We start from the raw sequence: 13,857 nt of genomic DNA, 5'->3' as shown, positions 1-13,857 counted from the left end.
TATACATATATATATATATATATATATATATATATATATTTATATACATTCAAACTTTTGGTGTACATTCTCTAATTTGTTAGTTTTCATTAATAGTAGAATAAATTCGGTAGACTTTGTCAAATCCAATTAAACAATATATACAAAATTATATAAAAGACAACAACACTAAATTATAAATATATTATCTATAATAAATAGTAAAATTTAATAAAAAAGCGTTATTATGTATTATATATGTTTTTATGAGCGAATCGTAAGATGATTTTCGTAGTTTCATAAAAATAAATATGCTGACAGCACGTACAGCATGCTCCTTTGATTTAATAAATTTCTTTTTTTTTCCATTACGTTGAATTTCTCGATTTAGGTCAAGGGAAGAAGCCAACTGACCGCAACTCAAATCAACGCAGAACGCATGCTGTTTGCTATTTCCCCACGGAATCGCATAGGGAGTCGCAGAAAGCCAGTGAAACTGTCACGTCCCGTGCACCGAAGCGGGTATAGGTGTTCGTTGATTGAGAGTAATCTGTTTTGTTAATTGCAAGGTCCGCAGAGCCCGATACCTGCGGTTGCGTTGTGCTGCGTTCAGCATTACAAACTCCCTACTAGCAGTAGTCGCTTCCACCTCCATTCGGGTGGTAGACCATCCGTCCACCTACCGTTCCTCACATCCTGGCTCACAATATCGCCAAACCACAGTGTGAGCCTGTCGTGGAGAACGGCGAGGAGACGGGGGTCGGTTAACCGACTAATTGCAATACTGACGCGCTCGCTCGCAGTATTTGTGAAATTGCGATCATATCCGCCGTCCTTGCGACGCCTATCATCGTGTATAATAGGCGCTATCCGCATACGCCGTAACCACACTCGCATCCGAACGCACGTTAATGGACCATCAAAAGCGAAATTCAGCGTTTTTTCCGGGCTGGGTCGCGTCATTTTTCAGAGAGCATGTCCGCACCGCTCGGTTCTCAACAAGACCCGACGAGAAAAATGTAGCGCAATTGTTATTGCTGCAGCAACCGACGATCGACGCGTAAATGCAGGAAGTCGAAAAAGGAAACTGGTTTGGTCGCCGGCTGATGAATACAATGCAATCACTCTTTTTTATTCCCGACAGTTAGCAAAAATTCTATTTCGTACGAAAAGTGAATATTTCATTTGCAAGGGTGCTTCGAAGTCCTATCCGTTCCATGCAATGTGGAAGCGAGACAATTAGCGAGCCATAAGTTCTCTCTCGAGCAAAGGATAACGCGCATGATATAAGAAATTTAAATATAGTGTAGAGCGTATCATAAAGAACTTTAAGTGATAACGCAAATTTACATCATTACAAGTTTCTTCATCCAGTATTTTATAAGTCAACCAAATTGTGCTTATGATTCGTTTATGACTTTGCTCGGAGTTAGACGTTTTAGACTTAAGATCATTCTCTTTCCCTAGTTACAAGTAATACGAGAATAATCATCTCTGTTAACGACGAAACTTCTCGTAGCTTCCCTTAAACTCAGAATGAGCTCTGACATTCTTAGTATAAATAGTTACATTTATACGATTATCACAATTTTAAACAATCGTTTTTGTTTTAACTGGAATTTGTCTTAACTGGAAAATTCTAAGCTCAAGCTAATTTTATCTCTTTATTTTCTCGTATTTTTTACTCATTTTTTTATTATTCAAAATTAAGAAATGAGATCTCTTCATTTTAAATAAAATATTTTAAGTTCCATTACATGCATCAACAAAAAAACAAAAGAAAATGAAACAGTAACACTTCAAGTTTCAAGATTGCTCTCCCGTCGAGTACAAAAGTATTTTTGAGAAACTAAATATACTCACCAGTCGTGTACATAGCAACACCCTTCAGAGTTACCGGCTCAAGTATGGCAGGTTCACTTCTCCCCTTTGCATTAATCGCGTATAGGAAAAGTCGATAGCTTTTTCCTGTTGTTAGTCCTGCGACTTCGAAAGTCGGTCCATTGGGACCTGCCGGCACGGTTTTATTTAAGAGAATCGGACCTCCGTCCTCATCAGATACGACTTCCAGCTGATAACTATGTATCGGAAGACCTCCATCGTAGCCCTCCAGACATCGAACTACCAGCCCTGTTCCCGATTTTGTACCAAGTTCCTCCATATCCAGAGGCGCTGACATTTCCGTAGCACTGCAATTGTGAAGAGCGTATGGTCGGCCCGCGGCTATAACCTGAAACAAGCAGACAGGAGATAAAGTGTATTTGCATTAGTCGACCAATACGCCCTTTATTGCATTACATATGACGCGGAATTCAATTTCTCGTTCCATAAGAAAAAGATTAGACCAAGCAATACGTTCTTAATACAACATAATATTATGCATACAACTGCATAATTTAACAATATCGTTTAACGATTATGTTTACATCGTGCATTCTTTTATATTGCAGCTTTCACAATAGGGAAGGAGCGATCGATCTTTCCAGTAGCGACTTTACACACGAAGACTCCTATGCATGTCAAATACGAGCACAGTTTGTATCGTCAAAGAAAGCAACTCCCGCATTCTTTGTAGATGCCGTCGATCGATCAAAATGAAAATGTATGGAGCATAGTGATGCCGGAGTATACAATGCATGAAATTTATGAAGGAAATAGCTAGCAACATGACGCACGTCGTGTAAATACTAGAATATTTGAGACATGCAGTACATAGGGATGATTTAACCATTTTTAGATCAAATATATCGATACAACTGAGAATTATGACCGGTGTAATGATTGGGAGCCATATGTTTCAATTCTATCAATCAAAAGATTCTTTGATTGATATCAGATGAAGATGAAGTCCTATATTATGATTAATGATAAAATACTATTTCAAAGTTTCTAATAAAATTTCTTTTTAGTGTTCTAAACATGAGCTATATAATGTAGCATAAATAATGACTGGAAATAAAAAGATTATGCAAAAAATGTTTATCGAGAATATTTGATAGGAACTTTGATATCAAGAGTAATTCATTATATACATTAACAAAGAAATTAACTAGTCGTGTAGAAGAAAATTTAAATTTTATTTACGATATTCTATAAATCGAGATTCTATAAATCAAAATAAAACTTACATAAAGTTAGGAAAAGCTTTATATATGTTTACGTCTGATGGAAATATTCTATACATAAAATATAATAGTATCCACTATGACACAAATGTGATTTCCTTTTTTGATGAAAATTTGATATGCTCGCACGTTAAGCTAAAAGGTCGAAATACTGAATCATACGTTGAAAATCGCGTAAGTCGCTGGAAACGTAAAGAAGCGAAAAGGTACAGATGGAAAAGTACTTGCCTGAAAAAGGCAAGGTGTTCGTTGCTTGCCAACCTGGTTGCTCGCCCAGCATGCCACTGTACCGTAATCCATTTCCGTAGTTGGTGTATAGTTCAGTCTAAATCCACGAAACTGCTGGTACTCTTTCTGCCCGTCTGGTGTGCCGGACGCCGATACGTGAGAGTAACGTGAATGTGGAACCTCGACGAGTTCGCCGGAATTATTAAATGTCCAATGGAAAGTCAATGGCGCCGGATGGCTCTCCACGGAACACACTAACGATACCGTCTCTTGTTTCAAAGCGCCAACTACCACCTCACTTTTGCCTTCCTTGCACACCGGCGCATCTGCAAACAAAGTCGTCGTACTTTGCCAACGGTGGCCTTTCTATGAACAACGATGGAGTAGCGCAAAGTTTGAAGTACAGGGTGATTTATGACCCGCTTGTCAAGATTAATGTATAACAAAGTGTATGCAAGTCGACGTTCTTCTGCCTCGAGAAATTTCATTGTCCGATGATAAGCATAAAAAGGTATTCTGATTAATTTATGTTTTCCTGGGTTACGCCATATAATCGTAAATCAATCAACATTTCCATTTTTGTCATAGAATAATTCTAACGACGATTTAAATGGATATTCGACACTATGTTTCGTTGCACGTTGGTTATATTGATACTCGCGCGCGCTCGATAACTCGGCGAGATCCGCGAGTACGTGTCAAACGGAAGAAGAAGCAGCTCGGTACCGTTCAGCTGGTTGCACGGTCGATCGATAGTCTAATAGGAAATTCCCTTGACACCAGTATTTGCGATAGGCCATGACATGCGGAAGTCCCACACGGCGGGAGTGATGATTTACGAGCGAAGACTAGGAATCACGGATAGAGAGAGACTGTCTGGTTGTAATTTGATACAGTCTATGCGATACTAAATTAATTGCCAAGATGAGAAGTTTGAGAGATGCGGCGTTATGGTATGTATATATCGACATATCACCGGAGCGGTATGTCTTTACTAAGGGATGATATCTTACGTAGACGCCTTGGAATAACGTCCGCTCTTGAAGTTTGCGGATAAGAGATAGTAATAGAGAAATCAGGTCGATCTCTTCGCTTAATGCGACGTATTCTGAAAATCACTTTGTGAAATGTCACAAGGTGCTTTCTGAGACACATCTCTCTCGGTATATCTTATGATTTTTTTATAAATCAAGAATGTGATCGAATTGTTAATGTTTTCTAAACATTTTTCAATATAGCCCCCTCCCCCTCCATCTTATTTATTTCACTTTCCATTCGTCAAAATAATATTTTTATTTCTATTTCTTAAATATTTATTATTTCATTGTTTCATAAATCGAACGATTTGGAAAAATGTAACAGTTTTATATTTATCGCAGATATATATTTAAGGAGAGAAAGTGCAATTTAAATAACTTCTCTAGAATAACTAGACAAATTATTAGGTCAATGTTTGTCTCACTTGTAAAATATTCAACAACTATGTCTTTCTCTCTTTTCTCTATTCCAGCGAAAACGGATTAAATGTTACATAATAAATGTTTAAGAAATCGTAGAAGTCACCGAATTACAATTTATTAATTATTCAGTTAACAATCAATTCTCTCTTATTTATTATGAAGATAAGAATTGAAATTAGAAATTAAATAAGAATCGAGAAATTATAACCGTAAAAAATTGTGTCAATGCAAATGAAATCTATTAAATTTAACAAACATAGAAATTCTTATAATTATAGAAATTTATATGTCTGAAGACAGAATGTTACTATTAGAGAACATGTAAATTTTAATTTTTAATTCTGATTAAATTCAAAGTTATCAAGATTTAAATATACATTCAATACATATGTATAATAATAGATGTGTTAGCAAACTTCTAAATTTGTGAATCAAATGTGTGTTGACCGGGAAGCTTTCCGTACTTATACGATTTGCATTGCAAACACTTGAAGTTATTTAGAGAATCTATAGATCTTATTTAGAGAATCTATAGATCTTATGTTATACACTCGTACAGAATATGTATTGCAAGAACAGTTTTTATTTTTTCTTAAAAATTTTATCGTTTAAATTATATATATGTCATTTTAAAATATTTTTTAAAATCAATATCAAAACAAAACCAGTAATAAATTTTTGTATCTTATTGCAATAATAAAAAATTATTAATATAAATCTATTATGATGACTACGTCATCAGAATTTGTATAATGTGCTGTTATAAATCACATTATAGAAGATAATGAGAAATATCTAAAGAGCGATTCGAATAAAATGAACGTAAAGGGAAAATCTTTTGCATGGCATGTATGTGACTCGTACTGCGTACATGTGCAATATTATATTGTGATGTGATCACGGATCGTTCGAAGTCCCATGTGAATGTAAAAGATCGACATCGTCAGCTTCGCAAGGAAGTTTGGAACATCAGGACGAATCCGCGATCTCCTTCAGTTACGTACGCCCTACTGTACGTCTGCTCCGGCCTAGCTTAGCACATTGCCAGCCTGCGTTCACCCACACATGAATATTCAGCTGCGCTTTACATACACTGAATATGCATCGCAGTCCTTCCTTCCCTCTTAGGTCATTTACAAGATGCAGATACGCCAGGCTGGCATCAGGGGCACCGACCATTCTAATAGAATAACCCGCGTTCCGTGTTTCACAGAAAACTATACACCCTATCTACTATTCCCCCTTCATCCTCTACTCTTCCGTCTCTCTGACTTAACAGTCGGGTTCGTTTCTCGTGCGTTCGACAAACACTCTGCTGTACTTGCCCCTGTGCACCGCGGAGTTGCTTACCATCGATTAAGTAATTATCGAGGGATTGCAATTGCGAGCGGGAAATTAGGGAACCGACGTGTTATGAAGAACGTACGCTCCAATACTATAGCATTGTTTACTCGAGTAAATTTTCAATCGAAATAATTTGGCTATTAATCGTACAAAAACTTGTAATTGTATCTTCCACTTACACATTATCTGGAGAGATACCGGATTACTGGCCGTCTTTCCCTCACTGTTGGCTGCAAGACAAGTGTAAGCGCCGGCAGAGTAACGAGTCAATCCTTGGAGTACCAAAGAGTGATCGCTAAGAACTACACCTGCTGTAGAATTATTCTTCAATTCTTTGCCCTGAAACCACGTACAAATTGCAACAGAATTTGAATTTAATAGAAGTCTGTGTTCCTTAATTACAATTATAATGTAATTTGAATGCTCACACACTAGCAGATGGAAACTGTACTGTAATAAAGAAGGCATGAAATGTATACATGCAAGTTATCTAATGGAGAACGAATTACATTTGCATAAAGCAGCGGGAGAATGAATGGTGCGGTTGTACAACAAAACGCAAATACATCGTGAAATGTTTTCTCGCGGATATCGTGATAGACACGCGAGTGTTCACGATACTTACATCTTTGAACCAGGCGAGCTTGTACACCTTCGGGTTTGCTCGCACTATACACTCGAAGTACACGTCGTCGCCCTCTTTGATGTCATCCGGATTCAGCGTTTCGCCCATTCTTAAGCTGACCACCGGTTGGTATTGTACGTCAAGCCGCCACTTGTCCTCCAACGCGCTGTCTGGTATAGCAGGATTTTCCGCGCGGCATGTCAAATATTTACCATCGTCCTCTATAGTTGGTATGAAACTGAGGATGCTCAAACTCTGATTGTTCTGAATCGGATACTGTAATTAAATATGCACATTGATTTTGAAATTGGATGCTCCAACATAGCTGTGTCACGCGAAACCGAAAAACGAATTTGATTTTGGTATCGATCTTTTCGATATTGCATAACGAATAACGTAGTTGATTTAGGAATCAAATATTTCCAAATTGAATGCTTGAAACAGTCAATATGCCGATCTAGAAAAAAAGCACAGTTCACATAGAATTTTTTCCAAGAAATAATAGATTTCGAAAAAAAATTTTAATTTGTATGAATTTGAAAAATTTGCTATGTTCATAACATACCACTTTGTTAAATTAATTGAAATATGTACAACTTGATATTCAAATTAAAAAGTGGACCCGACCTATTAATCGGATAAACTAATCAGCCTATTAACAAACTCTGCTATCTTAACACGATTCGCACATTTCTCATTTCCCGCGTCGAAAGCGCAATTCATTTTTCATGCGGCGTCACGCGTTTGCTGCTAATATTAATTTAACATCGTTGGAAGCTGTTAGGCCAAAGTGATGCCGAAATAAAAGAGCACCGGGAATTAACGGTTTTTCAAGATTTATGATGCTTAGAGCAACGACGGGAAATGGAGGTCGAAGCGGGTGCGGGTCACATCGCTGACGCTTCCTCTCTCCATCACGGCCCCTGTCCCTCCCGCTTTCACGATGTCATTTTAATGATAGCGCCATCGGGCATATATATCGGAAAAGCCACGTATCCGCATCAGTATAGCGAATACGATGAATGGAAGTAATGGTTCGTCAGGATGAATGTGGTACGTTGCTGTCTCTCACTCTCTTATACACTTCTACCGATCGTGATGACTCGTCTCCTTCTCTCCCTCGTTCGCTCTCTGTCTCGCTTTTCCTATCTCCTGTACGCTTTTTTTTATAAGCTTCGCTGCGTTGTACTTTCAGTGCGCCTCAGTGCGACGCGATCGAATTTTCCGATAAAACCCTCTGGACAGTCCAACACACGGGCGTCGATATATTGCGCAGGTAGATCGTACGCGAACTGACATTACGGTCACAACGTTTCGCATACCGAATGTTACTGGCGTAGTTTTTTCAAGCTTTGATTTCTAAGAGGATGTGAATCTTCATGGATATATGGAAAAACGCTTAACTGAATCCATCACTGAGAGAAAGGATTTTGTTAATTTAATAAACCACCAGTACCATTAACAAATCTGCTATACTAACTAATTATTAGTAACAGAAGCAAACTTATATATAATAGAATCTAATCTTATCTTTTGAATAGATTTTATTTGATAGCGATACTGATTATTTTGATTATTTGTTACATTGACGAATAATGAGAAATGATTTGCAATGTCACTTGATTTGTTCTTATAAAGTCATGTCTCTCAGTGATCTTATTAACTCGGAAGTAGTCACTTGATTTTCTTCACGTAAACAATCACTTAGACTGTTTTTCAATCCCAATTAAAATCATCATTATTAGAAACATATTGTATATTATTGATTGTTTTCAGACTTTTTTAGTATTTGAGAACATTATGGAATAATAACAATTTTCTAAAAAAAGATAAATAGAAACCAAACAAATATTAAATTAAATAAATATATTAAATAGCTTATGATTATTATTATTATAAAAAAAAGATTTTAATATATTTTTACTTAATATATCTTTTTTTAATTGGATTTTTAAATTAAAATTGTATATTTAAAGCTTTGTAAAGAATAGTTATTAAAAAAGAAAAATATATATAATATCTATACAAAACAATATTTTATAACAATTCATATTTTTTGTCGCTGGGCCGAATTGTACTATAAAAATTGTACTATAAAAAGGTGATTATTTCTGAGTTAAATCTCATATAACATCTTGATCTTTTTCATGCTTTTAAAAAATAATTAATTTAAGATTCTAAGATAACACCAAAGCGCATTAAATATATAGAATTTGCAAAAGATAAATACGGCTAATTTTTCTATAGATTATTAGACCAAAAAATTCATTTTTCTCTTACTTTCTTGTATCACAGTAGGAGAATGAGAGAGATATTCTTTCATAAAAAAATTTGTTCAGTATTTTAATTTGTAACGTAATAAACAAACGTATTTCCCTACGTAATAGTATGAAAAAATTCGTAACAACTTTTTGTGAAATATCGCGATATATTATATATATGCAGTAATGGTCGTCACGAGTGCTTCAAACATTTTCGCTCGTAAATGATCATGAAATAATAGCGCAGTAAAAATATATGATACAAGCATAAAACAGTAATGTCGTCCTGTTATCATAGTCACCATAAAATTCTGATACATGAAAATACATTTCATTAACAAAGCTTAATATACTTTTACATATTTCAGTGATCTATATAATATAATAAAAATAATACAAATTTCAAATTATTTTAATGCTTATTCTGTAAGTTATGTAGATATTAAATAAAATAAAATATCTTTTTTCATAAAATTATTAAAAATCCTAATGCAAATTTTACTATTTTACTATGAAAATTAATATTATTAGGCTCAATTATATTATATGTTGTTTTATTCATAACAATATAGGTAAATAGTAAAATTATCATTTATTGCTTCATTACTGTTAATCAACCATAGTTATAAAATCGATCGGTTGAATGTCACTTTAATACCTATGCATAATTATCTTGAATATTTAACATCATGAATATGCGCTATAGATACATATTATTTAATGATTACAGAAAGATACCGATGAATGTTTCATATTTGCTATTTCAATTGTTAAACTTCAATAACCAAACTACGATGTTACACTAATTAAGAAGAGATGACAAAAACAATACAATACATGGTTATTTACTAAATCGATTATAATATAGATTATAATATCGATCGATGTATTTTTATGTGAAAAACAAGTTCGTGAAACACACGACATGAATTTGCAAGAATAGTTTCCTGAAATAAAGAGAATAGTTATATTTGGGAAAACGTTTTAAAAATTTAGTTTTCTCAAGTATTACTGAAACATTTCGTGCTACAGGCGGTGAACGGAGGCATCTACTAGTCGAAAATAGAAAAAGAAAGTTAAGTCTCGAAAGTTTATGAAGCGAAGATCCACTAGATCGTTCGTGAACTTCTGTACACTCTCTGTCACTGCGGAAGGAGTGCCGGGGTACGTTGGGGATAGAGGCGACAAGATGAACGGATGAATAAGGGGGAGGGAAAGGGTCGAGAAGTCGCCCTCAAGAAAAACGAAATAACTGCATCGTCCTAACTTCTGGAATCGTCGTAAACTGCGGCAAGTTACGGGACGTCGATTTCAAGAATTTTTCCTCGAATTGTGCGGCGCACTTCAGCAATGCTTTCCGTTAACCGTTTTTTCAAGATTCGACGACATGAATGTTCGCATGGCAATGCGAGGAGAGGTAATATAAAAACACTCGGCGCAATTTTTCTAAAATTAGAGTACTCGGAAGAAGAATCGATCAACCACACTTTTCCGCAAAACGCGTGAGCAATTTTGTCGACTTCTTCTCAAATTTCGATTCTGCCTGAAAATTGCCTTTAAAATTATATAAATATATTTAAATACTTAGTATATAATTATCGTCGTAATGTTAATCCAATTAAAATATCATTTAGAAAATTTAGTATGTGTAATGAAAAAGATAATTTTATCTCTAATAAAGTAGCCTTACTTAAAATAAGAAAAATAATCGTTCCACATCAAATTATCATTTAAAATATCCTTTCCAAAATAAAGTGAGAAAAAGATTTACATCAAATCCAATACTTGAATTTAATCGCTCTTAATTTTACTCGCATCTTTTTAAAAGTACTATAAATTTATTTTCGTCGTTAAAAAGTTACAGATTAACTGTCACCATTTAACACCTTCAGATAAAAAGGCCGTGAAAGGAATTTTTATCAAGTAGCCTTACAAAAATAAAAAAAATTATTGTTTCACATATCAATTTATCGTTTAAAATATCCTACAAAATAGAAAAGGGATTTGTATTTTAAGTATTTGTATTTAGTCGATCTCAATTTTACTCGCATCATTTTGTAACAAAAGTATTAAGATAAATTTGCTTTCGTCGTAAAAAAAATTACAGACTGAATGTCACCATTTAACACCTTCAAATAAAGAGTCCGAGATCTCTTTATCAAGTAGTCAAGAATATTTGTTCTCTCTCTTTTGTATTTAAACGATGTAACCTCCTTTAGATCCTGATGTCTACTTTCGTTTCGCTGTACAGCATATTTTTTTTCATCACATGCAATTACATGCAATACATAAACTTACATTGTTAATCTCCTTATTAATGATTGGCTTGTTTGCTTTCCACCAAGTAATCACCGCATTTGGTCGTGAACCGCTCGATCGACATTCCACATCGTAATTTTTATCGGCTGATACTCTCGTTTCCTTCGTCAGGATTTGAACAACCAATGGTTTTACTGGAACAATGAAAAACGTGTTTTGTTTTCGTGTAAGTAGACATAAAACGCTTTATTTTTCGGGGTTTTTTTATTATAAAAAAAGAGATATTCTAATTTAATAAATAAAAAAAGCCTATTTTTCGACCATCAAAAAATGTAATTTTCATGCAACGTAGTTGTGTACATTTACTATTCACAGAGGTTATTTAAAAAAGCAGATAATGCTTGTATGCTTATATATCAAGTATAATATATATCTTATAATGAAAATTTTTATTATATTGGTTATTTTTTTCTTTGTTATATTATTTAAAAAAGATACACATTGAACAGGTAGTTATATTGTTAAACATTCTGTGCATGCAGAGCCAAGTTTCTGTTATGGCGAATCATAATTTAATCAACTTTATTTTCGGATAGCTACCGTTTCGAAGTTGCCCACCGACTTTATCGAGTGAAATCGACTCTCCATTACAAAAGCGATATATGTTCAGTTTTGTATCAGGAAAAATCCGAAATAAGATTAAACGTCGAAATAACGATGAAATCGGCTATCTACTTTTTGAGAAATGTATTCGTAAAATCATTTCAAAAATTTGGTCGCCCGGTAAACTGAATGAGTATACTTCACGGAAGACAAAAGAAATAAAAGAACTGTATAGATCGCTTAAAAATCGTGACTAAAATCTTGCTCTTCGCGATACATTTATCTCTGAAATTTGCGAGATAATCGTATTTATTCTCAGAAAATCTGCAATCGTATAAGATCTTATAAAAAATAAGTGTTATCTAAAATAATATTTATTTTTATAGCTCATCTTCATTCTTTGTTGAAATAATGTTACTGAAAAACACTTTCTTGATTTCTGCGACGAAAAATTTTAAAATTCATTTATAACTGCAGTTTTTTTTACAACAATTATTAATTATATGATCCATTTTTGGGAACGTATTGTGATCTGCTATATCTAGATTTTAGAATAACATGTAGTTCTAACGTATGTAGTAGTAACGTAATTATTAAAACGGTATATTTTTAGCTTTATTAAATTAATAATGTAAAATTATAATCGTACTTTCATATGTAACCAATATTAACTTTAACGATATCAATTTTAATTTCAACATTATGGAAATTTTAAGTAAATCTATAATTAAAATTTGAATAGCTTTCTATATTTAAATGCATCACTGCATAAAAAAAATACGAGATATTATCTAAAAAGAAAGTGAATAAATTTTTAAGAGATTACTGTACGATGAGTCGGTCGTTGTTGAATATCATTGTCAAATCTGAAATTTTATTTTCTAAATAAAAATTAATTTTTGATACTAATGTAACGAATAATTATTTCATATTTATTAGGAGGACTTAGTTTTATAAAATTATTTAACTTTTACGAATTACAAAATTATTTAATTTTTACGAATCTTTACGAAGGTAACCTTTACGAAGTACAGATTTATGTATAGCTCAATATATTCTTATCGCTTTTAGGTATGTAATGAATATTTAATATTTATATTGATCGAATGCAATCGAATTAGCCAATTCGTAATATAACGTTGGTGTCACATGGTCATAAATTCCGACGCAAGCTCATGCGTCGCCACGGCTAACTACTCGTACAACCCCTAATTGCCATTAGTTGGTAGCCACTTCTCCGAAATTGGCTCTTTCATTTCGCTCCGTGCCCTCGTCCTGGCATACACGCACTTGTTCCTGTCTACGAATAGATATGATGATCACGATAATATATAAATTTGCACTTACAGAAAGAGGCCATAAATTTGCACTTATAGAAAGACTTTCGTTCATTCGTATAATCAACTTTCGCGTCCATTCATCCGATGATTAAGAATCCATTTGAGCTTAATACTATCAGCTTAATACTACGAGCGCAATAATACAATCTAGTGTGGAAATCGCTTTGTCGCGCACACAATGAAGAATCGGTGCAATCTATTTCAAGTAGACGTTTCGCGAGAGATTAGGTTTTAATTAAAACATCGACAGCGCGATTACGTTCGAGAATAGCTTAGTTTTGTTGCAAGGTGGATTTGAAATACGTATGAGGGTCTGATAGAGGTAGCACAGATTGTATTGACGGGAACATCACTCGATACGCCGGGCATCGCGTGTATACGTCGATCGTGATCGCGCCTCACGGTGCCCGAGGAACGAGGAGAAAGGATTGTATCTATTTTCGACGTTCAATTAGAACAAAAGCACGCAAAGCGGTGTGCAATTGCTTGGACGAAAAGCGGTGGTTGATTCCTGCTACGATATCTGTGGAATCAATCCTTCGACATTGTAGTTCTATTGTCATTTGTAATTTAGCGATCGCCGACAGCTTTGACAAATTACTCCACTCTATCAATCGTGTTAGATATCGTGTT

At 34.4% G+C, this 13,857-nt stretch overlaps 1 protein-coding gene across 1 annotated transcript in view; it reads right to left on the bottom strand.

Annotated features, from left to right (window-relative positions):
- Window positions 1-13,857, bottom strand: part of LOC105622566 (hemicentin-1-like) — a 102,649-nt gene that overhangs the window by 15,928 nt on the left and 72,864 nt on the right. The window contains exons 6-10 of the mRNA XM_012203982.1: window positions 11,321-11,475; window positions 6,762-7,037; window positions 6,316-6,475; window positions 3,333-3,658; window positions 1,843-2,209 (exon numbers count right to left, since the gene is read on the bottom strand). Of these exons, the coding sequence (XP_012059372.1) occupies window positions 1,843-2,209; window positions 3,333-3,658; window positions 6,316-6,475; window positions 6,762-7,037; window positions 11,321-11,475 (1,284 nt within the window). The remainder of the gene's footprint in view (window positions 1-1,842; window positions 2,210-3,332; window positions 3,659-6,315; window positions 6,476-6,761; window positions 7,038-11,320; window positions 11,476-13,857) is intronic.

Source organism: Atta cephalotes (genome assembly GCF_000143395.1).
Source record: "Atta cephalotes unplaced genomic scaffold scaffold00046, whole genome shotgun sequence".
NCBI classification, from domain to species: Eukaryota; Metazoa; Arthropoda; class Insecta; order Hymenoptera; family Formicidae; genus Atta; species Atta cephalotes.
This window is presented reverse-complemented; position numbering and strand designations above follow the sequence as displayed.